Here is a 26,890-nt window from a genome sequence, read left to right on the forward strand (position 1 = left end):
CTCCGCCCAACGCCATGCCACAAATTTGGCGGCGGACAGGGAGTCCACGATGATGATGTCCACCATGTGGGCCTCTTCCTTGATGGCGGCATGCTCAGGCTTGTTGGACGGACTCCTTCGTTGCTCCTCGGATCACGTCCTTTTTGTCGGTCTCGTCCGTAGGGGTGTTGGAGAGGTTTTCGGTGTAGGTGAGTGCGCATCGGTGGGCTAGATCTTAAGGAGGAGCGGAGGGAAGGAGAGTGAGAGGGGAGGCAGACGAATGCAGTGGAGACAAATGCATGTATTATAAATAGATGTGTGGGATAAAAAATATGCTAGACTAGCTCTATATGAGTCCTTATTTATTGCCCGTAGCAACGCGCGGGCATTTAACTAGTGTAAAGCTAAAAAGATTACCCGGATCTGTATTTTCTGTCACTTCTCTCCGGCAGAATATCCTGCTACATGCATACCAAAGTTCTGTTCAGGAGCATCTAAAAGCAAATGGAAGACATCTCTTCCAATGTTAAATCACAAAAAACACGACGAAGCATGATGAATTCTCAGTTGCTAATACGAACAAGCACAAACTATTCGAACCTGCAATTCACTATTTCACAGCTAAAAACGCTAGGAATTCGATTGAGCCCGAGTTAGGGCACCTGGTGCGTAGCAATGCATAGCGAAATCATGCTGGAACATACAACTTCAACACATGGATATGGATCAAAATTTGAAGCATTCGATGAATCAGGTTGCGGTGTAACCTAGTTACCTCGACAAGGATACGCTACTGCAAACTGTGGCAGGAACTCGAAGCCTCGCCACCAGCACCAGATGGGGGAGCATGGCCGCGGGGAATCGGAGGGGAGCTGGCTAATCTCGATGGCCACCGGAGGCTGTGTAGGGCGTGGGCCACTCACGCTGGCGACTCGCAAGTCAACGCCCAAGGGGAGCGAGAGAAGCGTTTTTTTCTGTTGCTGGCGCGGACTGCGCAGGAATGTTACGGAGAAAATATCGGATATATATCCGGTGTTTCCTCGGAAATGGCCCCATTTACAAAAATAATAATCAGAATTTAACTCTTTAAATTTCAAAAATTGAAAAGAATACACATGTACATAGGGATGTATATTGAATGTTTCTAAAATTTAATGATGAAATATGTTTTGACATGAGCAGCGAAAAAATCATGTAAGGGCCCAGGATTTGAAGATTTAAGGAGTTCCTATTCAAAATTTCAAAGATTAAATTTTTTATTACAGCGATATATCATTTCAAAGATTAAATTTTTTATTACAGCGATATATCAGAATTGATCGTAACATGAAATTGCTTCATATTTTAGAAAACAGCCATAAGAAGCGTTCAACTTTAAATTAATAGTAAAAGTCAACACAGCCAACGTAACATAGTTATAACATACTCATATGATAAGCGACGAAATTACAAATGAGCTACAGACTACTTATAGAGTACATCAAGATTCAAAAGGGGCCATGAGTCGTAAGCGCCGTAATTATGAATGAGCTGTCCTATGGTAAGCATGAAACTGCTTTCTTGAGCAAGACATTCTCGCCACGTCATTGTCCTTCCTCTTCGTCAGAGGACACCAACCATTGCTATCCCGCAAAAAAGAGAGGACACCATTGCTAAAAAAAAGGCACCATTTAAAAATGTAATTAGCAGGGCAAGAAGGGAACAATCCTTCAATAGAAATTTTGTTGCGAATAGTCCAGAGGGCCCGGGTCAGGGGCGAAGCCAGGAAAACAAGTCATCGGGGTCAACACGAACAAGTAAAACTAATATATCCTCTCAAAACTAACATGTCTACAATGTTTTTAGTAACCTCACATAAATAAGAAACCATAGTAGCTAATGTATGATAACAAAAAAAAACTCTGATTACAAAAATAGGTACCTTTTTATTTTGCTAGCTTACTTGACGTTGTGATTGGGGTGTAACTTGAGGCACTAATCTAGATTGTGTAATCCATGTGATTAACCATCTAGACCGTCAAGTAATTTTAAGAAAAAACCACATGTCAAACAAACCCTAAAATAATAGGAGAATAGGAATTTAAGATGTTAAATCTCACTCCTTCGGATTAATAAGATGAATAAATCAATTTTTCTGTCACTTACAAACTGGATCTGCAGACCAGATGGAAAGGATTAGAGATGGGGGCGGTCGGCGGCCTAAGTTACAAGCATATACGAGATTTCATCAAGCAGCGATCGCTGTGGTCTCATTTCATCCTAAACTTCACCAGGGCTGTACAGGGACTGAAAATAGCCTTGCCTGCCCGCATATGCGATTGTGTGACAGATTAGGCAGTTTGTTTCATCCCTCGGTGTACAAAGCTAGAATGTAAACTGAAAGCCATGTGCTCTTGCATGCGAGACAAGGCAAGTGGAGGCCGTTTCAATCCTTCCTTGTTTGGTTTGGAAGGCTGTTCATCACAACTACTTGGTACTTCCTTGTCAAAAACGTTCTTATATTATGAGACAGAGAGAGTACAAAACAAAGGTCAATAATTCTTGTTTCGAGGCTGCATTTAGCTTCCACTAGCTAAGGTTTAGTCTGGAAGAAATCCACATCTAGGACCATCCAATAGCTGTAGCTGAGCCACCATGCATGCATGATGATATATTTAGGGTAAACATGGTAATGCAAACTTCAAAATTTAAGATAAAAATTTGATGATGCAAATATTTTCTCTTGGCGATGCATTTTCTTGCAGTCTTGTTGATCTGAACACGCATGCATGCCTTGTCCGGTAGCGTCACGCTGGGCTGCTCAAGCTCTATAAAACCCAACAATGGCTTCCATGGTCCCCATCCTCTTGCGCTGCTCACTCCACACACAATCCAACAATGGCTTCCATGGTCTCCATCCTCTTGCGCTGCTCACTCCTAGTTCTCCTCCTTGTCCAGTCTACACACTCCTCCGTCACCTCGAAGGCCAAGAACGCCATTGCCGGGGGGCACAAGCAGCCTCATCCTTCCAGCTCGAGCACCTACATCGTCCTCACCAACCACCTCGCCAAGCCGTCCAAGTTCGACACCCTCGAGCGCTGGTACGCGTCCATTCTGGGCAAGAACTCCAACCGCATCCGCTACACCTACGGCACCGTCATGCACGGTTTTGCGGCTCGTCTCACGGACGGCGAGGCCCAGCGCATGGCGACCGTCCCAGGCGTGTCCCGCGTGTACAAGGACAGGCTGTACCACACCCAGACCACGAGGTCGCCGTGGTTCATGGGCCTCCACGACGACTTCGGCGCGTGGCCGGACGCCGACTTCGGCGACGGCGTCATCATCGGCTTCGTCGACAGCGGCATCTGGCCGGAGCGCGCCAGCTTCAGCGACGCCGGGGTCAGCCCCGTCAGGTCCACCTGGAGGGGCCAGTGCGTGGACGCCCCAGGATTCAACGCCATCCTGTGCAGCAACAAGCTCGTCGGCGCCAAGTCCTTCATCACAGTCGACGAGCTAGATGCCGGTGGCCTCGCCGATTCGAGTCCGAGGGACATCGATGGGCACGGAACGCATGTGTCGTCAACGGCTGCAGGCTCCGAGGTTGTTGGCCCAGACCCGACGCCGAGTACTTTCCGATGATGATGATATGACCGACGAAGAACGACGACAAAGCAAAGCTAACTGACTCTTGAACAATTTGCTGTTGACCGGTGCACTTGCTCGAAGCGAAACACGTCTGAGACGGAACCACGTACAGGCAGAACAACTAGTAGCTAGCTAATCGATTGACGGATCGATCCAGTACTAGCAGTACTCACGCACGGCAAACTTTCACACTGTATCAATGTGCTTACTTCTATCATGCCGCAGTGGATCTTCGCATAGAAAACTTTCAGACTTGCTATCAACATTAAGCATCACTTGTTCCGGATCTCGATCCATGAGATCACCGTGTAGCCACCCTAGCCACACACCTTCATACATCTTCACACGCCGCAGTGGCAGCTGCAATATACTCTATTGCATTAACTGCGGGTGCTTTACTCTTCTTGTTCAGCTCAAGACAAGGTTTCGTTGGAGCGTCAATTGGATTGCAATACTTTATGCCACGGCTTTCAAGTACCTTCCTTGTGTATGCCTCCTGACATAGTGTGATCCCTTTCGTTTTTTGATGTATCTCTATCACGAGGTAGTAGCTCAAAAGACCTAGATCATCCATCTTGAAAAACTCTTTCATCTGTAGCTTGAACTTTGCAATCACCTCTTCATCTGCTCCAGTAATCAATAGGTCGTCGATGTAGATGCCAACCAATAGACGATCATTTCCTTCACCTCTCTTGTACATTGCATGCTCTAGTGGGGCTTTCTCAAATCCAAGAGAAATCAATGTCCGATCAAGTTTGATGTTTCACTCCCGAGGTCCTTGCCATAGCCCATACAAGATTTTGTGTAACTTCAGTACCTTGTGCTTTTCTCCTTCTTTGATGAAACTCGGTGGTTGATTCACATACACATCTCCTTCTATCTGACTGTTCAAAAACACGAATTTTACATCCATGTGATGTACTTTCCATGATTTCTGAGCCGCGAGAGCGATGAGTAATCTCACCGACTCCATCTTTGCAATGAGAACGAACACTTCTTCGAAGTTCATACTTTCCTCTTGCACATACTCTTTGGCCACAAATCTCACTTTGTGCTTCATGCACCCTTCAAGATCTTTCCTGACCTTAAATTGCCACTTGAGCTCTATCGCCTTTTCATTATTGGAAAGATCCACAAGCTCCCATGTATTATTGTCATGGATCGACCCCAACTCCTTTTTCATAGCATGACGTCAACACTCCTTCGTATTTGCGTCCACAAATTTCGCCGGTTCCTCGGCGCTTGCTAGACACAGTCGCCCACTCTCGTTCACCATTACCGGGTTAATCGTCTGAAGAAATTTCTCCGAATATGGGTGTAACTCCGGATGTAGATGGACGTGTCGTTTTCTCCGGTACTTTCGGAGGCGACATAGGTGCCGAAGTGACATCATCTTGTGCTTACAATTCTGCTAGCAACTGCGAGCCACCACTGATGCTCGCTTCTAGGCTGACAAATAGAGTACTAGACATACTTGCTGACTGGCCACCACCAAGTGATGCTACTGCACCCCCTGCGCATGAGATTGGTGCTGCATCATTTACACGTAGTAATGTTCCAGGTGCCACCACGTATGAACCATGAGACACTTCCTTAAGTGGGTCTTTTCCTTCCTCTGGATGTTGCCCACGTTCTGGCCCATGCACCATGCCTCCACGTGGTGATGCTTGAGCTGCTAGCTTGCAGTGGCCACCACCGCCCAACTCGCAGGAGTGACCGGCTTCTTCTGGGTACCCGTCCTTTGCTAGGCTGCGCCCTCCGACCCACATGGCTGGGCTTTGCAACAGAACGCGTGTGCCTCGCTCGCCTCGACTCGCTACTTGGCGACCGCCTGCAACGCTCTTTGTCGAGTTGTTTTCGTGGACATCTGGCGCCACGTACGCCATTATGTCATTGTTTTTTGTATCGCTTTTGCGGCCGCCTACGGGTCTTTCCTCCGGTTGACCAACACAAAGACTGCTTCTCCATGGTTGAGCACACGCTGCTTTCGCTGCATCCGATCTAGCAAAGTTAGCACTTACATCTGTAGCATCGACATAAGTTTTGGAGTCACCTTCCGCATCAGTAGCATCGACATGAGTTTTCGAACCATGATTATGAAGGTGGACTTTTTCTTTCACGAGCACGACAATTTCTTTAGCCGGCGCTTGAAAAACTAGATCCTGCTTGTCCACGAGTTCACACATCAACATCATGTCACTATCATCTTCACACATCAACATCATGTCACTATCATCTCCTTGCTGGGCTATGAGCGCCTTCTGCTTCGGTGCTTTCTCGCAGTCAGCCTTGAAGTGGCCGAGGAGGCCATAGTTATAACACCTCACTTTTCTGATGTCAAACTTTCTCCTCGGTGGTGGTGCAGCCTCATCCTCTGAGGAGTCGTCTGAGTCGGCGTCCGAATCGGCGAAGTTCTTTCTCACCGAACGCTGCTTCCCCTTCTTCTTGCTGCTGCTCCTGGATCCCCCTTGCTTTTCTAGGGCGATCCACTGCGCCTTCGTGAGCATTACAAGCTCGTTGTTCCTTCCGTCCCCAAGACTGTACCTCATGCGCTCATCATGAGCCTTGTATCTTCCGACAAGATCGTTGATGGAGAGAGTCGCGAGATCGACGCATTGCTCGATCGCCGTGACAATTTGCAGGTACCGGGGAGGGGCCGCACGCAAGAACCGCCGGACAACCGAGGCCTCTGTGAGGTTCTCCCCAAGCGCGCGAATCCGATTGACGATAGTAGCCACCCGTGAAGCGAACGCATCCACGGACTCATCATCGCCCATGACCAAAGTCTCGTAGTTCCTTAGGAGAGTTTGGAGATTGGCTTGCTTGACACGGGTGTGTCCCTCGAACATGAGCTTTAGCGTATCCCACACCTCCTTCGCCGTTGCTTTGGCAATTAGGTGCTGGAGGACATCCATCGGCATCACCGAATAAAACGCCGACGCCGCCTACCGATCCTTCCGGTGCTCGGCTCCCTCCTTCTTGAACGTGTCGCCTCCTGGGTCGACAGCGTCCCATAGCTCGTTGGCGCGGAGACCACACTTCATGAGAGCCTTCCAGACTCCGAAGTTCCCGCGATCAAATCATGGGTACGGCGACGAACTTGCTGGAGCAGCAAATACTTTAGCTGCACCGGAGTACTCCGCCAGCTGCTTGTTCTTCTCGTCGTCCAACAGAGGTCCCCTCGGCCGATCTCTTCAAGTTTGCGGGCGGGAGAGCGAGCGGCGTGGCGCGCATGGCGAGGATCACCATGTACAAGGCGTGCATCCGGGGCGGATGCTCCTTGTCGGCCATTACCGCGGCGATCGATGCCGCGGTGAGCGACGGCGTGGACCTCATCTCCTTGTCCTTCGGAGGCCTCGTGGAAGCCTTCTACGACGACCTCCTCGCCGTCGCCACGTTCGGCGCTGAGCGCAGAGGCGTCTTCGTCGTCATGGCAGGCGGCAACGACGGCCCGAAAGCGTCAAGCATAACCAACGTGGCCCCGTGGATGACGACCGTCGGCGCCGCCACCACGGACCGGGTGTTCCCGGCGACACTCCGGCTCGGGAACGGGGTGGTGCTCACCGGGCAGTCCCTGTACAACATCCCGTTCTCCCAGGGAGCAGGCACGACCCCGCTAGTGAGCAGCGACTGCAGCGAGTACGGCGACCTGACGCCCGACAGGGTCATGGGCAAGGTCGTGGTGTGCTCCCAGGGTGTAGGAGCTTGGGCCGGCTTTGACGTGGAGAGAGCCGGCGAAGCCAGGATGATTTCCGCCGATGGTAGGATACGGTTCGGGGACGCGGTGAGGGCCCAACCCTTCAACCTTCCCGGTCTCCTGCTCAGCTCCACCGGCGGCAAGAAGCTGGACGATTACATGTCGTCCGTAGCGTACCCGGTGGCGTCCTTCAACTTCACCTGCGATGTTAGAATAAATCCGAGGCGGTCCGTCGATCTACCGAGGATCAAGCAATCACACAAGGCACGACACCGAGATTTGTTAATGAGGTTCATCGATATGGCTATATCCCCGGGACATGACTAGGACGCTCCTCCCCATGACACCGTCAGAATACCGCACCCCGGCCGCCGGGGCGCCGGCACACGCCACCGGCTCCCCCGCGTACCCGTGCTATTATGTTGGCATATGTTACATCGTGTGTCTACCCTCGGTATATATGAGAGGCCTAGGATACAAGTGTCCTACTTGGACACGACTCCATATCCTGTCCACACACCGTACGACTCCAAGTCCAACTGTAACCTAACTTGTACAATAATATTCGACACAACTCTAACAAACTCCACCTTGAAGAATATTCTCCACCACCTTGAATTTGTCCATGCGTCGAACCTCCATATATATTGGACTTGAGATACGCCATGAGCACCGCTGCTACTCCCAGACTCCATATGACTCCACCTGCAACTATAGTCCTTTCTCGTCTTTTTCACAGTCAATACTCGAGCAAAATTAAGTTCCTCAATACTTTACTTTGTGCTCCCAACTTTCGAAGAATTCGTTCAACACCATCACACACCGACCACTGTCTGCGTGAAAATGAACAACTCACGTATTGGATGCCACAAATAAGAGTTACCTGAACTCAACATCACCTCTCTTTCTTGATCGTCTGTCTGAAACTTGAAGGAATTTCACCGTTGCCTTGTGTCACCCTGAGTCAAATTTACAGTTGTCTCATCCTTTTTTCCCGGATAGTCTTTGACATGTCCCATAGCTATAGCACTCCGTCTCCTTCTATACTTATGATCCGCACTTTGCAATATGCACTGAACACCACAAAATATACGGCCATGTACTCTCTCAGCCTTTGACAATTTCAGACTTTCGGCCACTTTCTCAGATTCTTCATGGTCAACTCCTGTCCATCAACCGACACCGATAGACCTAGTCATCAACTTGAATTCGGTACTCGTCAACACTGCTTCAGCACCCCATCCACACTTTGTTTAACAATATATCTGACCACCGGTGCCCTGGCATGTCGCTGTCTCCCGTGCTTACCGCACACCTCGCCGCTATCACCGCGTCGAGTCTCTGCTGTCCTGGTCGAGTCTCCCGGGTAGCTAGCCCCCATTGTCTCAACTCCCACTGCAGAGAACCATCGATCATCACCGACGGATGTCGAGTATCACGCCTCCATCAAACCACTGGCGCCCAGTCCGATCCACGTGTCTCTCGCTTTACCCACTGAAATAGACTTCGACTCTCCGTTAACTTACGCCGTAGCCCCTCCATCAGCTCAGAGTGTAGTCATCCATCAGACTCCAGCTCCACCTTCAACATGACTCCATGGTGGTTGTACGTGCCACCCTCCCGCGCCCTGTCGACTCCAAGCTCTCATGTGCACTGTCTTGAATCAACCCTGCGCAATAGTCTGTCGAAGCCGCACAAGCCCTCAAGCCTGCACCACGTGTTTCCACGCCCCAGAAGTCGGCCACCATCAGCATCACGCTCCTATGTCGTCGTCGCTGAAATCATCGCCGTCTTCTGCTTTGACCGACATCCCCGTCGATCCGTCAGACAGTCCAGTCCGACCCAACCGAAATTATCCGACTGCAACCATGCTTCACCCTGCGTCGTGTCCGCCTCGCACATCTGTGCATTGCCTTGACGCCTTGTGTTTGCATAATCCTGTCACGGCGCGCTCCAGACTCCTCCAAGCCTTATACGCACGTCGCCATCCTCGCCACATACTCTTTGAACCTTGTTAGCAATCTTGACAAAAAAACCTTCCGTGCAAACCTGATTCCTTGCAAAATTATTTTCCTTATCCATTGCTAGCACTTGTCCGTGTACCCCTAGCAGCCAAGACAAGCTATTTTATCTTCCAACTACTCCTGGACACCAAGCACGTTCGTTTGCATGTGACGGCAACATGCAAACCTCCTGGTACAAACATCTATGCAATTAGCAATGCAACCCCAAAAAAGAGTTATTACCATGGTATCTTCCGTGGCTGCACCATGCATGCGTCCACAAGTCCCATCGCTCCTCTTTCTATACCATTGCTGTCCATGACACAGTATATACCATACGTTGCAGATTCTCTCTTTTTTATAAACGTTGCAGATTCTCTCTTTTTTATAAACAAATCTCATGCACCTATACGTACATCCTCCTGCAACTCTCCAGCACTTGCGCTTTGTCCCGGTTCCCCTCTGGCCATGCACAAGTCTCACCTGCAGCTCCCAGCAGCCCAACACGGGCCTTGTCAGCTCCAGCCCAGTGCCTATCGGCCACCTATTGCACCGGTCCATGGGCCACGGCCTGCTATGACTCCTGTTGTGTAGTCACTAGCCACCTCGGCTCGATCGCTACGTCTTCCGAGTCCTGACGCACGTTCCGCCGCCGCCGCCACCAAGTTGCTTTCCGATCGGATTCGATCCCATCTGCTGACTGCACGCACCAGCCGCCCGACCGGCGTCCAACTTAATCGATCTGTCTCCCGCTTCGAATTGCTTCTTGTAGCTGCTCGCTTCCTGATCGATTTCTCGTCCGCGCATGGCGCCCCGCAGGCGACATGTTATCGCGAACAACCTTGATCCAAGCCGAGCTTTTCCTCTAGATCAACGATCTGCGGCCTCCGTCGATTTACCGAGGACCAAGCAATCACATAAGGCACGATACCGAGATTTGTTAACGAGGTTCACCGATATGGCTACATCCCAAGGACATGACTACGGGCGCTCCTCCCCATGACATCGTCACAATACCGCACTCCGACCGCCCGGGCGCCGGCACACGCCACCGGCTCCCCCGCGTGCCCGTGCTATTATGTTGGCATAGATTACATCATGTGTCTATCCTCGGTATATATGAGAGGCCTAGAATACAAATGTCCTACTTGAACACGACTCCATATCCTGTTCACACACCGTACGACTCCAAGTCCAACTGTAACCTAACTTATACAATAATATTCGACACAACTCTAACATGCTACACGATCACCGGCGAGAACCGGGCGCCGATGGTGGCGTGCTTCTCCTCGCGGGGCCCCAACCCGATTGTCCCCGAGATCCTCAAGCCGGACGTCATCGCGCCAGGAGTGAACATCCTCGCCGCCTGGTCTGGTGCCGCCTCGCCATCTGGCTCCGACATGGACGCGCGGAGAGTGGATTACAACATCCTCTCGGGGACGTCGACGGCGTGCCCGCACGTGGCCGGCGTGGCGGCTCTGATCAAGAAGCGGCACGGCGACTGGACGCCGGCCATGATCCGTTCGGCGCTGGTGACGACCGCCGGCCCGCTCGACAAGGACGGCAGGGACATCGTGGACAGCGGCAGTGCCATCGGCGCCGCCGTCATGGGCGCGACGCCGCTGGCGGCCGGGGCCGGGTTCGTGCTCCCGCGGCTCGCCATGGACCCAGGCCTGGTGTACGACGCCGGCACGCAGGACTACGTCGACTTCCTCTGCACCCTCAACTACACGGTGGAGCAGATGCGGCAGTTCGTGCCGGAGCTGAGCAAGTGCGACAGGACGATCCCCGGCGGCGTGGCCAACCTCAACTACCCGTCGCTCGTGGTGGTGTTCGACGGCCGCACCCGCGTCCGCACGCTGACGCGGACGGTGACCATGGTGTCGGCGCGCCCCGAGAGCTACAACGTGACGGTCGCGGTGCCCGACGGGGTGAAGGTGACCGTGACGCCGGCGACGCTGGAGTTCAGGTGGCCGAAGGAGAAGAGGAGCTACAGCGTGCAGTTCAGCAGCGAGGCGGGGGCGAAGGCGAGGACGGCCGGCACGTGGGAGTTCGGCCACATCGCCTGGGAGAACAGGAAGCACCGGGTCAGGAGCCCCGTCGCCTTCAAATGGGACAACTGATGCCATGCATGTAGGCCTGAACTCTGAGAGAGTAATGTTGTGATACTTGAGAGTTGATCTGTAATGAAGAAGAAGAAGAATCAGCATTTCACTGTGGTGAACTTGTGATGAGGAGAAAGGGATAATCATCATGTTATTTTTCTCAGTACAATTGCATCTAATTTCGTATGGATCGTCGTCCAACTTCATGGAATGGAATCATACATACTACTACATAGTTTTAATCCGTAGACCCGCATTTGCATTTTGCATGCCTCTCTCGGTGGCTGACCATGCGTATTTCCTTGGTGATGCATTCGTGTTTAGCTAGGTTAGAATACTTGAGATGCACTTCTATCATGGATGGTACTGTACGTCATACGTCTAAACAGACTGGTGTTGCTTCCGCGCATCATCTGCCGTCGTATTGTATCGGGACAAATGCTACTTGGAGAGAAGCAGATTTGAAAATAGCTAACAGCGTCATGTTAGAAAGTATCAACACCTATAATATCTAACAAATATAATACGAAAATATATTTAATGAATGGTACTGTATGTCATATGTCTAAACAAAACATTTGATCAGTCGACTGATTGGGTTCATGAACATGAGAACACGTTCTTCGGCCTTCTCTCTCACACCTTTCCTCCTTGAGTGCATGCCTCCGCTCCTCCGCCTTCAACTTCCTCTCTCCGGCCGCCAACTTAGGCCTCCATTTCTCGTCCTCCAAAGACTTGAGCTCATTCCACCTTTTCGCCTTCTCTTCTTTGCGTTCGATCACCAATGATTTCTTGGTCAGTCATAGACACAAGCTCTTCCTTGTAGTTGCCGCCGAAGGCTCCTCTTCTTTTCCTCTCTCTTGCAATCTTGTTAGCATCGGGCCTCTTATTGGGATTTTCATCCTCCTCATCACTGGCTTCAACGATATGCTAATCCTTGACCTCTACGGAGTGGCCTTGAAGTTTCTCCTAATCCACTTCTCATTGTTGGCAAGTTCTTTGTAGCAATGGTGCAACATGAAGCCCTTGCCACCATTCTTCTTGTTGTGTTGCTTGTATAGCTCTTGGACGAGAGGCACATAAAGATTTTCACCACACTCGGTGGCGAATGGTTGACTCGATCAATACAACCGAACCATTGGTTGCATTGCTTTTGGATGGTGCCCCGGCAGTGCCCAAAAGAGCCTTGAGTGCGGCTTGATGTGACATCCACGATGGTGCTATGGTACTCTTCCGTCCTACCCCAATACTTCTCTTTTGATTGATCTGTGTCAACCGATGCATCGAGCGTCACGTTCATCCAAGCTTGACAAAAAGCAATCTTCTTCTTGGCAATAGTTGTGTATTCTTGGTCTCTTCATGCTTGATTGTGTCTTCATGGGATTATCGATCTCCTCCTCCTCCTCCACTTCAGGATCATCCTCCTCCCCACCCTCTATGTTGGGGAACGTAGCAGAAATTCAAAATTTTCCTACGCGTCACCAAGATCTATCTATGGAGAGACCAGCTACGAGTAGAAGGAGAGTGCATCTACATACCCTTGTAGATCGCTAAGCGGAAGCGTTCAAGTGAACGGGGTTGATGGAGTCGTACTCGTCGTGATTCAGATCACCGATGATCAAGTGCCGAACGGACGGCACCTCCGCGTTCAACACACGTACAGCCCGATGACGTCTCCCACGCCTTGATCCAGCAAGGAGAGAGGGAGAGGTTGAGGAAGACTCCTTCTAGCAGCAGCACAACGGCGTGGTGGTGGTGGAGGAGCGTGGCAATCCCGCAGGGCTTCGCCAAGCACCATGGGAGAAGAGGAGGAGGGAGAGGGGCAGGGCTGCACCAACGAGAGATCAAATCGTGTCTTATGGGCAGCCCATAGGCCTCATATATATAGGGGAAGGGGAGGGCTGCGCCCCCTTTAGGGTTTCCCACCCCAAGGGGCGGCGGCCAGCCTCCAGATGGCATCTGGTGCGGCGGCCAAGAGGGGGGGGGAGGAGTCCATCCTCCCCAAGGCACCTCGGAGGTGCCTTCCCCCTTGAGGACTCTTCCCTCTAGGGTTCCCTAGGCGCATGGGCCTCTTGGGGCTGGTGCCCTTGGCCCATGTAGGCCAAGGCGCACCCCCTACAGCCCATGTGGCCCCCCGGGGCAGGTGGCCCCACCCGGTGGGCCCCCGGGACCCTTCCGGTGGTCCCGGTACAATACCGATGACCCCGAAACTTGTCCCGATGGCCGAAACAAGACTTCCTATATATAAATCTTTACCTCCGGACCATTCCGGAACTCCTCGTGACGTCCGGGATCTCATCCGGGACTCCGAACAACATTCGGTAACCACATACAAGCTTCCTTTATAACCCTAGCATCATCGAACCTTAAGTGTGTAGACCCTACGGGTTCGGGAGACATGTAGACATGACCGAGACGTTCTCCGGTCAATAACCAACAGCGGGATCTGGATACCCATGTTGGCTCCCACATGTTCCACGATGATCTCATCGGATGAACCACGATGTCAAGGACTCAATCGATCCCGTATACTATTCCCTTTGTCTAGCGGTATTTTACTTGCCCGAGATTCGATCGTCGGTATCCAATACCTTGTTCAATCTCGTTACCGGCAAGTCACTTTACTCGTTCCATAACACATCATCCCGTGATCAACTCCTTGGTCACATTGCGCATATGATGATGTCCTACCGAGTGGGCCCAGAGATACCTCTCCGTTTACACGGAGTGACAAATCCCAGTCTCGACCCGCATAAAACAATAGGTACTTTCGGAGATACCTGTAGTGCAACTTTATAGTCACCCAGTTACGTTGTGACGTTTGATACACCCAAAGCACTCCTACGGTATCCAGGAGTTATACGATCTCATGGTCAAAGGAAGAGATACTTGACATTGGCAAAGCTCTAGCAAACGAACTACACGATCTTTGTGCTAGTCTTAGGATTGGGTCTTGTCCATCACATCATTCTCCTAATGATGTGATCCCGTTATCAACGACATCCAATGTCCATAGCCAGGAAACCATGACTATCTGTTGATCACAACGAGCTAGTCAACTAGAGGCTCACTAGGGACATATTGTGGTCTATGTATTCACACGTGTATTACGATTTCCGGATAATACAGTTATAGCATGAATAAAAGACAATTATCATGAACAAGGAAATATAATAATAATACTTTTATTATTGCCTCTAGGGCATATTTCCAACAGTCTCCCACTTGCACTAGAGTCAATAATCTAGTTCACATCGCCATGTGATTAACACTCACAGGTCACATCGCCATGTGACTAATACCCAAGAGTTTACTAGAGTCAGTAGTCTAGTTCACATCACTATGTGATTAACACTCAATGAGTTTTATGTTTGATCATGTTGCTTGTGAGAGAGGTTTTAGTCAACGGGTCTGAACCTTTCAGATCCGTGTGCGCTTTACAAATCTCTATGTCATCTCCTAGATGCAGCTACCACGCTCTATTTGGAGCTAATCCAAATAACTGTTCTACTTGGAGCTATTCTAAATTGTTGCTCCATTATATGTATCCGGTATCTCTACTCAGAGCTATCCGGATAGGTGTCAAGCTTGCATCGACGTAACCCTTTACGACGAACTCTTTTACCACCTCCATAATCGAGAAAATTCCTTAGTCCACTAGTTACTAAGGATAACTTTGACCGCTGTCCTGTGAGCCATTCTTGGATCACTCTTGTACCCCTTGACTGACTCATGGCAAGGCACACTTCAGGTGCGGTACACAGCATAGCATACTGAAGAGCCTACGTCTTAAGCATAGGGGACGACCTTCGTCCTTTCTCTCTATTCTGCCGTGGTCGAGCTTTAAGTCTTAACTTCGTACCTTACAACTCAGGCAAGAACTCCTTCTTTGACTGGTCTATCTTGAACACCTTCAAGATCATGTCAAGGTATGTGCTCATTTGAAAGTACTATTAAGCGTTTTGATCTATCCTTATAGATCTTGATGCTCAATGTTCAAGTAGCTTAATCCAGGTTTTCTATTGAAAAACACTTTCCAAATAACCCTATATGCTTTCTAGAAATTCTACGTCATTTCTGATCCATAACAATATGTCAACAACATATACTTATCAGAAATTCTATAGTGCTCCCACTCACTTCTTTGGAAATACAAGTTTCTCATAAACTTTGTACAAACCCAAAATCTTTGATCATCATCAAAGCATACAATCCAAATCCGAGATGCTCACTCCAGTCCTTAGAAGGATCGCTGGAGCTTTGCATACTTATTAGCATCTTTCGGGATTGACAAAACCTTCCGGTTGTATCACATACAACCTTTCCTCATTAAAATCGTCGAGGAAACAATGTTTTGACATCCTATCTGCAAGATTTCATAAATAATGCAGTAATCGCTAATATAATTCCAACAGACTCTTAGCATCGCTACGAGTGAGAAAATCTCATCGTAGTCAACTCCTTGAACTTGTCGGAAAACATCTTAACGACAAGTCGAGCTTTCTTAATGGTGACATTTACCATCATTGTCCGTCTTCCTTTTGAAATCCATCTGTACTCATTAGCCTTACGACCATCGAGCCGTTCTGCCAAAGTCTACACTTTGTTTTCATACATGGATCCTCTCTCGGATTTTATGGCCTCAAGCCATTTATCAGAATCCGGGCCCACCATCGCTTCTCCATAGCTTGTAGGTTCATTGTTGTCTAGCAACATGACTTTCAAGACAGGATCACCTTACCACTCCGAAGTAGTACGTGTCCTTGTCACCCTACGAGGTTTGGGAGTGACTTGATCTGAAGTTTCATGATCAATATCATAAGCTTCCACTTCAATTGGTGTAGGTGCCACAGGAACAACTTCCTGTGCCCTGCTACACACTGGTTGAAGTGATGGTTCGATAACCTCATCAAGTTTCCACCATCCTCCCACTCAACTCTTTCGAGAGAAACCTTTCCTCGAGAAAGGACCCGATTCTAGAAACAATTCATATTGCTTTCGGATCTGAATTAGGAGGTATACCCAACTGTTTTAGGTGTCCTATGAAGATGTATTTTATCCGCTTTGGGTTCGAGCTTAATCCTGAAACTTTTTCACATAAGCGTCGCAGCCCCAAACCTTTAAGAAACGACAACTTAGGTTTCTCTAAACCATAATTCATACGGTGTCATCTCATCGGAATTACGTGGTGCCCTATTTAAAGTGAATGTGGTTGTCTCTAATGCCTAACCCATGAACGATAGTGGTAATTCGATAAGAGACATCATGGTACGCACCATATCCAATAGGGTGCAACTATGATGTTCGGACACACCATCACACTATGGTGTTCCAGGCGGTATTAATTGCGAAACAATTTCCACAATGTCTTAATTGTGTGCCAAAACTCGTAACTCAGATATTCATCTCTATGATCATATCATAGACATTTTATCCTCTTGTCACAATGATCTTCTACTTCACTCTGAAATTACTTGAACCATTCAATAATTCAGACTTGTGTTTCATCAAGTAAATATTCTCAACATCTACTCGAATCATCTGTGAAGTAAGATCATAATGATATTCACTGCATGCCTCAGCACTCATTCGACTGCACACATCAAAATGTGTTACTTCCAACAAGTTGCTATCTTGTTCCATCTTACTGAAAATGAGGCTTTTCAGTCATCTTGCCCATGTGGTATGATTTGCATATCTCAAGTGATTCAAAATCAAGTGAGTCCGAACGATCCATTTGCATGGAGTTTCTTCATGCATATACACCAATAGACATGGTTCGCATGTCTCAAACTTTTCAAAAACGAGTGAGTCAAAGATCCATCAACATGGAGCTTCTTCATGCGTTTTATACCAATATGACTTATATGGCAGTGCCACAAGTAAGTGGTACTATCATTACTATCTTATATCTTTTGGCATGAAAATGTGTATCACTACGATCGAGATTCAATAAACCATTCAGGTTTAATACTAATCTTGATGGTAGAGGGAGCGTGCGATGTTTGATCACATCAAACTTGGAAACACTTCCAACACATATCGTCAGCTCACCTTTAGCTAGTCTCCGTTTGTGCCGTAGCTTTTATTTCGAGTTACTAACACTTAGCAACCGAACCGGTATCTAATACCCTGGTGCTACTAGGAGTACTAGTAAAGTACTCATTAACATAATGTATATCCAATATACTTCTATCGACTTTGCCAGCCTTCTCATCTACCAAGTATCTAGGGTAATCCTGCTCCGGTGGTTGTTCCCCTTATTACAGAAGCACTTAGTCTCGGGTTTGGGTTCAACCTCGGGTTTCTTCATTGGTGCAGCAGCTGATTTGTCGTTTCATGAAGTATCCCTTCTTTCCCTTGCCCTTCTTGAAACTAGTGGTTTCATCAACCATCAACAATTGATGCTCCTTCTTGATTTCTACTTTCGCGGTGTCAAACAACGCGAATATTTCAAGGATCATCATATCTATCCCTGATATGTTATAGTTCATCACGAAGCTCTAGCAGCTTGGTGGTAATGACTTCGGAGAAACTATCACTATTTCATCTGGAAGATCAACTCCCACTTGATTCAAGTGATTGTTGTACTCAGAAAATCTGAGCACAAGCTCAACAATTGAGCTTCTCTCCTTAGTTTGCAGGCTAAGAAAATCGTCGGAGGTCTTATACCTCTTGACGTGGGCACGAGTCTGAAATCCCAATTTCAGCCCTCGAAACATCTCATATGTTCCGCGATGTTTCGAAAACGTCTTTAGTGCCTCTACTTAAACCATTTAACTGAACTATCACGTAGTTATCAAAACGTGTATGTTCGATGTTCGAAACATCCACAAACGACGTTTGGGGTTCAGCACACTGAGCAGTGCATTAAGGACATAAGCTTTCTACTGTCCGCATAATTGCTACTATCAACTTTCAACTATATTTTCTCTAGAAACATATCTAAAACAGTAGAACTAAAGCGCGAGCTACGACATAATTTGCAAAAGGTCTTTTTGACTATGTTCAGGATAATTAAGTTCATCTTATGAACTCCCACTCAGATAGACATCCCTCTGGTCATCTAAGTGATCACATGATCCGAGTCAACTAGGCCGTGTCCGATCATCACGTGAGACGGACTAGCCAACGTCGGTGAACATCTTCATGTTGATCGTATCTGCTATACGACTCATGCTCGACCTTTCGGTCTCCGTGTTCCGAGGCCATGTCTGCACATGCTAGGCTCGTCAAGTTAACCCTAAGTGTTTTCGCTGTGTAAAACTGTCTTACACCCGTTGTATGTGAACGTAAGAATCCATCACACCCGATCATCACGTGGTGCTTAGAAGCGACGAACTGTAGCAACGGTGCACAGTTAGGGGAGAACACTTCTTGAAATTTTGTAAGGGATCATCTTATTTACTACCGTCGTCCTAAGTAAACAAGATGCATAAACATGGTAAACATCACATGCAATCAAATAGTGACATGATATGGCCAATATCATTTTGCTCCTTTTGATCTTCATCTTCGGGGCTCCATGATCATCATCGTCACCGGCACGACACCATGATCTCCATCATCATGATCTCCATCATCGTGTCTTCATGAAGTTGTCACGCCAACGACTACTTCTACTTCTATGACTAACGCGTTTAGCAATAAAGTAAAGTAGTTTACATGGCGTTCTTCAATGACACGCAGGTCATACAATAAATAAAGACAACTCCTATGGCTCCTGCCGGTTGTCATATTCATCGACATGCAAGTCGTGAATCCTATTACAAGAACATGATCAATCTCATACATCACATATCATTCATCACATAGCATACCCTGCAAAAACAAGTTAGACGCCCTCTAATTGTTGTTTGCATGTTTTACGTGGCTGCTATGGGTTTCTAGCAAGAACGTTTCTTACCTACGCAAGACCACAATGTGATATGCCAATTTCTATTTACCCTTCATAAGGACCCTTTTCATCGAATCCGTTCCGACTAAAGTGGGAGAGACTGGCACCCGCTAGCCACCTTATGCACCAAGTGCATGTCAATCGGTGGAACCTGTCTCACGTAAGAGTACGTGTAAGGTCGGTCCGGGCCGCTTCATCCCACAATACCGTCGAAACAAGATTGGACTAGTAACGGTAAGCATATTGAACAACATCAACGCCCACAACTACTTTGTGTTCTACTCGTGCAAAGAATCTACGCAATAGACCTAGCTCATGATGCCACTGTTGGGGAATGTAGCAGAAATTCAAAATTTTCCTACGCGTCACCAAGATCTATCTATGGAGAGACCAGCTACGAGTAGAAGGAGAGTGCATCTACATACCCTTGTAGATCGCTAAGCGGAAGCGTTCAAGTGAACGGGGTTGATGGAGTCGTACTCGTCGTGATTCAGATCACCGATGATCAAGTGCCGAACGGACGGCACCTCCGCGTTCAACACACGTACAGCCCGATGATGTCTCCCACGCCTTGATCCAGCAAGGAGAGAGGGAGAGGTTGAGGAAGACTCCTTCCAGCAGCAGCACAACGGCGTGGTGGTGGTGGAGGAGCGTGGCAATCTCGCAGGGCTTCGCCAAGCACCATGGGAGAAGAGGAGGAGGGAGAGGGGCAGGGCTGCACCAACGAGAGATCAAATCGTGTCTTATGGGCAGCCCCTAGGCCTCATATATATAGGGGAAGGGGAGGGCTGCGCCCCCTTTAGGGTTTCCCACCCCAAGGGGCGGCGGCCAGCCTCCAGATGGCATCTGGTGCGGCGGCCAAGAGGGGGGGAGGAGTCCATCCTCCCCAAGGCACCTCGGAGGTGCCTTCCCCCTTGAGGACTCTTCCCTCTAGGGTTCCCTAGGCGCATGGGCCTCTTGGGGCTGGTGCCCTTGGCCCATGTAGGCCAAGGCGCACCCCCTACAGCCCATGTGGCCCCCCGGGGCAGGTGGCCCCACCCGGTGGGCCCCCGGGACCCTTCCGGTGGTCCCGGTACAATACCGATGACCCCGAAACTTGTCCCGATGGCCGAAACAGGACTTCCTATATATAAATCTTTACCTCCGGACCATTCCGGAACTCCTCGTGACGTCCGGGATCTCATCCGGGACTCCGAACAACATTCGGTAACCACATACAAGCTTCCTTTATAACCCTAGCGTCATTGAACCTTAAGTGTGTAGACCCTACGGGTTCGGGAGACATGTAGACATGACCGAGACGTTCTCCGGTCAATAACCAACAACGGGATCTGGATACCCATGTTGGCTCCCACATGTTCCACGATGATCTCATCGGATGAACCACGATGTCAAGGACTCAATCGATCCCGTATACTATTCCCTTTGTCTAGCGGTATTTTACTTGCCCGAGATTCGATCGTCGGTATCCAATACCTTGTTCAATCTCGTTACCGGCAAGTCACTTTACTCGTTCCGTAACACATCATCCCGTGATCAACTCCTTGGTCACATTGCGCATATGATGATGTCCTACCGAGTGGGCCCAGAGATACCTCTCCGTTTACACGGAGTGACAAATCCCAGTCTCGATCCGCATAAAACAATAGGTACTTTCGGAGATACCTGTAGTGCACCTTTATAGTCACCCAGTTACGTTGTGACGTTTGATACACCCAAAGCACTCCTACGGTATCCAGGAGTTATACGATCTCATGGTCAAAGGAAGAGATACTTGACATTGGCAAAGCTCTAGCAAACGAACTACACGATCTTTGTGCTAGTCTTAGGATTGGGTCTTGTCCATCACATCATTCTCCTAATGATGTGATCCCGTTATCAACGACATCCAATGTCCATAGCCAGGAAACCATGACTATCTGTTGATCACAACGAGCTAGTCAACTAGAGGCTCACTAGGGACATATTGTGGTCTATGTATTCACACGTGTATTACGATTTCCGGATAATACAGTTATAGCATGAATAAAAGACAATTATCATGAACAAGGAAATATAATAATAATGCTTTTATTATTGCCTCTAGGGCATATTTCCAACACTCTATTGTTGAGAAAACATCGGATATTCATATTGAGGGGCGTAGGGGTGGCTAGCGACGGGGTACGAGCAGCCGGACAAGTCGAGGCGCTGGAGTTGCCTTCTTTTTCGCCTCCGCCTCGGCAAGCATCTTAATGGATGATGTCGGCTTCTTCGCCCGCTTACCGCCAGCCAAATCAAGAGAAGGGTGACTTGCCGTCGCTGGGGCCGGCCTTGCCACCGCTCTTGCTGCCGGCCTTGGTTGACGGTGGGGAGGCCTGAAGGAAGTTTTTGGTCCCCGGCCTCTTCCTTCGTGCGGGCAGCAGCATGTGGGTCGACTCCGGCGGTGTCACGCCAATAGCGGTGGTCGGTGAGGTGGCGGAAGTCTTGAAGTTCATTCCGGCCAAAATCAGGGGCATCGATGGCAAGAATGGGTGGCGACGACATGAAGTGGTGGCCGTTCGGGGGCCGATATATTTACTATGGGAGGCACCGGTCGAGTATATTTAAGAGAGTCGGGCTGCCTTTGCGGCCAACTCATATATTTTTTACGCTCTAACGGTTTGAGAGATCGCTAGGTATGACAACTTCTCGAAATGAAGAGTTAAAGGTTGGGTGTGGCTAGATCTCAGTCGACTGAGATGTAGCAAGTCTCAGTCAAGTGATAAAACATATAAAAAGAAAAAATTAGAATGGAAATTTTGCACGAATCTTCACGTAAAATCCCACGATTATTGCAGCGCTAAGACTTGGTAAGTCTCAGTCGACTGAGATTTAGCAATCCCATTAAAGCTTTTAAGAGACCGGTTAGAGATGCTCTAAGCAGGTAGCTATGTCATCCTATGAATTTTTTTTGAAAAGGAGGATATCCCTCGGCCTCTGCATCAGGACAATGCCTGCATCCATATATTATTAATAATCCGATCCAACAACCGAACATCATCGACCCGGAAAAAAGCGAAAAACAAACCCTGAGGCCGTATACCTCGTGACAGTAACTCTCCCAAATAGCCACTAACCCTATGATACAAGACACAACATAAAAAAATAATGCACAACTCCTAGGCTACGCCTTCAAGAAGGAATCGTCGCATGATGACCCACAAGTATAGGGGATCTATCGTAGTCCTTTCGATAAGTAAGAGTGTCGAACCCAACGAGGAGCAGAAGGAAATGATAAGCAGTTTTCAGTAAGGTATTCTCTGCAAGCACTGAAATTGTTGGTAACAGATAGTTTTGTGATAAGATAGTTTGTAACGGGTAACAACTAATCAAAGTAAATAAGGTGCAGCAAGATGGCCCAATCCTTTTTAGCAAAGGATAAGCCTGGACAAACTCTTATATAAAGGAAAGCGCTCCCGAGGACACATGAGAATTATCGTCAAGCTAGTTTTCATCACGATCATATGATTCACGTTCGGTACTTTGATAATTTGATATGTGGGTGGACCGGTGCTTGGGTACTGCCCTTCCTTGGACAAGCATCCCACTTATGATTAACCCCTATTGCAAGCATCCGCTGTCGGTGTCAAAACCGGCGGATCTCGGGTAGGGGGTCCCGAACTGTGAGTCTAAGGTTTATGGTAACAGGAGACAGGGGACACGCTGTTTACCCAGGTCCAGGCCCTCTCTATGGAGATAATACCCTACTTCCCGCTTGATTGATATTGATGAATATGAGTATTACAAGAGTTGATCTACCACGAGATCGTAATGGCTAAACCCTAGAAGTCTAGCCTGTATGACTACAGTATTGAGTATATATCCTTTCCGAACTACACTCTCCGGTTTATATAGACACCGGGGGGATCTAGGGTTATATAGAGTCGGTTACATAAGACAAAATCTTCATTGTTGTTTGCCAAGTTTGCCTTCCACGCCAAGGAGAGTCCCATCTGGACACGGGTACAGTCTTCAGTCTTCGTATCTTCACAGCCCATCAGTCCGGCCCATAGATAACAGGCCGGACGCCCGAGGACCCCTTAGTCCAGGACTCCCTCAGTAGCCCCCGAACCAGTCTTCAATAGCGAGGTGTTCAGCACACAGATTGTCTTTGGTATTGCAAGGCGGGTTCCTCCTTTAATGATTTCCATGTAGTGTATTTGGTCGTAGATTCAATGTCTCCCCTCGGCTCCAGCGCGCTTAATGTCCTTGTTTTCCACGTGTCGAGCGAATGCGGACAGTCAGGGTATTTTTTGCAAATAACACCCTAGTACTGCAAGGAAGAGCATCTATTTAAAGAGATTGGATCTCAGATCCTTTCGGCACCAAGCGGAGAAAATCCTCAGAGACCGCCAGGCAAGACCATTCCAACATGGCCAACAATCCCAGCTCCTCTTCCTGTTCCAACCTAGAGAGAGGCGAGTGGGAGAGGTGCTCTGTGTCCCATAGCCGATTGGCGAAGCTGCAAATGCAGGGATTTCTCCCTCCAGCAGATCTGGTGCCTGTTCGAGCAGGGTCGGCCTCCTTCAACGGCAAAACCCAGGCAGAGGATTTTCCCAATCCGTCCACGGGAGAATGGGTGTGCTTCATCCCCTATCTGCTGAGGGGAGTGGGGTTTCCAATTCACCCATTCCTCCGAGGGCTGCTGGAGCACTATGGCCTCCAGCTGCACAATTTCACCCAGGCTCCATCCTCCACATTGCGGGTTATGTCGCCCTATGCAAACTATTCCTCGGTTGCGAGGCCCATTTTGATTTATGGAGAAGACTGTTCTGCCTCGTCCCTCACAATCAAGGTGGATCAATTTTTGAAGTGGGAGGAGCCAAAGTGTGGCGCATCGCCGGGACCGCATACCTGTCCGGCGCGCCAAAGAAAGCTCCTGAAGAGTGGCCTTCCGCATAGGCCTCCCCGAGTTTTCAAATGCTCCGCTGAAGAAGCGCCATAGCTGGCGTCCTTAGAGCCTCGAGGAAGAGGATATCGCGGAGATCAGCTTTCTACTGGGCAAGATTAAAACACTTGCCCAGTACAGATTGCCAATAGTCGAGGTGATGGCAATTTCTATAACGCGGGGGGTCCAGCCACTCCAATACCAAGGACTGCCCATGTGGCATTATAACGGAGAAGGCGACGCCTCACGTTACAGCCGAAATGGCCCGAAGACCCCCGCCGCTCTAGCCAAGATTCTGGCCGAGCTGTATAAAGGGGAGAAGGAGGAGTTCAGCCGCCTACAATATCGAGACAGACTTTCCATGTACAATCCTCCAAGCTGGGTAAGGTTCGGCCCCACTTATTTTATCCTGTCCCTGGATCATTCATTGACATGCAGCATCTTATCTGCTCCTAACAGGAATGGCAAAAGGCTATTGAGGGGATCTATGACCCTGCCCCTCAGCCGGAGAATCGCAACCGGGATCTTAACCCCGGATACGAAGAAGATTCGGACATATTCGTGGAGCTTGAGGAGGGAACATTCTATCAGATGAGCTATGATGGTACATATGTACCCATTATCGCCGATTACCCCTGTAGCGACCCGACCTCAGATGGTCAAGTCTCTGTGCTTCCGTGTCATCCCTGGACCGGTAATGCTGACACACACAATACTCGAAGGATTTATAACAGAGTAGCAATCACACACTTATTACATCGAATGCCTCAAGAGAGAACTTATTACAATAATATGGCTTAAGGCCATCTAATACGATAACAGCGGAAGGCTTGGAAGATACAGTGAGTCCATCAACTCCAACGGCATAGCTGAGCTGCACGGCAACGACCTAACGAACCTTACTCCTCGTCTGAAAAGTCTGCAACATAATACGTTGCAGCCCGAAAACGGGTCAGCACATGGAATATGCTGGCAATGTAACACAGTAGAGCAAGAACAGAATAATGCTATCACTACATGCATATTTGGCTGGTGGAAAGCTCTATGGTTACAGTTTTGCGAAAAGCCAATTTTTCCCTACAACAAAGGAATATATTTTATTTAACTCTCATGGTAGTTGAAGCATCATTGAGAAGGTTCCTCCAACTCAATCCCAATTAAAGTGATTAACAACCCAACAATATTAATTAAGAGTGATGAGATACATGTGATAACCCAAGTACTAGATACTCAAGAATTGTCCATAACCGGGGACACGGCTAACCATGATTAGTTTGTACACTCTGCAGAGGTTTGCGCACTTTTCCCCACAAGACTCGATCGCCTCCGTTTGATTTCTCGCACTACATGGTGTTTGAGAAACGGATGACCGAGACACAGTCTTTCAGAAACATTAACTCTCTACTCCGGACAGACCATACCAAACCTACATCCCACTACCTGCTGATCTGCCTCTTCAAGAGCTTCACGTAACTTACTCAACTATGCTAGAGCCCATAATAGCTTGTGGCTGCACACGGAAGTTTCTAGCATGAATCATCTCAGTTCCCTTTGAGCCTGGGTGGCGGTCCATAGGAAGATCACACGGGTACTCCGGGATTTCCAAAAAATACAGGCAACACTGGGTACTCCAGGTGCCTCAATCCACCCAGATGTTTGATTAAGTTGCCACCTTAAGTTGAACCATTAATTAACAAGCTCACATCTGTCATGTATTTCACTCAACCCAAACCACGTCTACGAGCATAGCATAGCATAGTATATATAAGCAACGCGTAGAGTAACTCCCAAGGGTTTGAATGTAACAGGGCAATAGGTTCTACCTCATCGACTACTTCCCAACCCACAAGTTAATAACATCCTAATCATGCAATGTTTGAGGATTGAGACTAATGCATAAAAACTGGGTGATAAAAGGGATATGATCAAAGTGTTACTTGCCTTGCTGACGATCTGCGAAACCTAGGGACTCGTAGTAGCACGCTTCGCACTCCGGGTGTTCTATCGCAAGCAAACAATAGCATACATAAGTAACAAGCAACAATGCACAAGCAAAACTCCAAGAAATAGGTTGACCAGAAATTTCAACTTAAGAACTTCGGTTCACAAAAAGAATCAAATCAAATGGAGCAACGAAACTCAAACGGCGAAAGAAAGAAGCTTCGTTTACTAATCTGAAACTAGGTGAAATTTTGCAGTAGAGAAAACTTGTTTGAGTTGGTTAAGCGGAAATAGGGTTTCGAGACGAAACTCCAGGCGCTTGAATCGCCTGATTCCGACTAACGAGCGAAAAGAAAAACAGAAACTAAGATCGGATCAGAAATCGCGATCAGAGAAAATTGCAGAATAAATCCGATAAAAGAAAACTGATGAACTGACTAACGAACGAGCGTTCGTTGGCTGTTTCTAACGGGCAAAGAACCGTTCGTTAAAACGATCATTCGGACGAACGTCCGCCAAATAGAAGAACCGAGAAAAACCGGCGAATCCGAAAAAATGGATCTAGGGTTCTAAAAAAACCGGTCGGTCTTTATAAAAAAACCGCCGGCGGGGCGCGGCGGCTACCTCCGGCGAGAGGTCCGGCGGGGCGGCAGCTTAGGGGGCGGCGGCGCTCGGCGGCGGCGCGGACTGGCGGCGGCAGCGGCAGGCGGCGGCGGCTTGGCTGCGGCGGTG

At 48.6% G+C, this 26,890-nt stretch overlaps 1 protein-coding gene across 1 annotated transcript; it reads left to right on the plus strand.

Annotated features, from left to right (window-relative positions):
- The first annotated feature begins 2,113 nt into the window (after window positions 1-2,113).
- LOC123106976 (subtilisin-like protease SBT1.7) lies at window positions 2,114-11,538 on the plus strand. The gene is made up of 3 exons (XM_044528995.1): window positions 2,114-3,558; window positions 6,779-7,531; window positions 10,566-11,538. The coding sequence occupies exons 1-3, from the start codon at window positions 2,857-2,859 to the stop codon at window positions 11,427-11,429; spliced, it is 2,319 nt and encodes a 772-aa protein (XP_044384930.1). The 5' UTR covers window positions 2,114-2,856; the 3' UTR covers window positions 11,430-11,538.
- The last annotated feature ends 15,352 nt before the right edge of the window (window positions 11,539-26,890 follow it).

The sequence above is a fragment of the Triticum aestivum genome, chromosome 5A, assembly GCF_018294505.1.
Source record: "Triticum aestivum cultivar Chinese Spring chromosome 5A, IWGSC CS RefSeq v2.1, whole genome shotgun sequence".
Taxonomy (NCBI): domain Eukaryota; kingdom Viridiplantae; phylum Streptophyta; class Magnoliopsida; order Poales; family Poaceae; genus Triticum; species Triticum aestivum.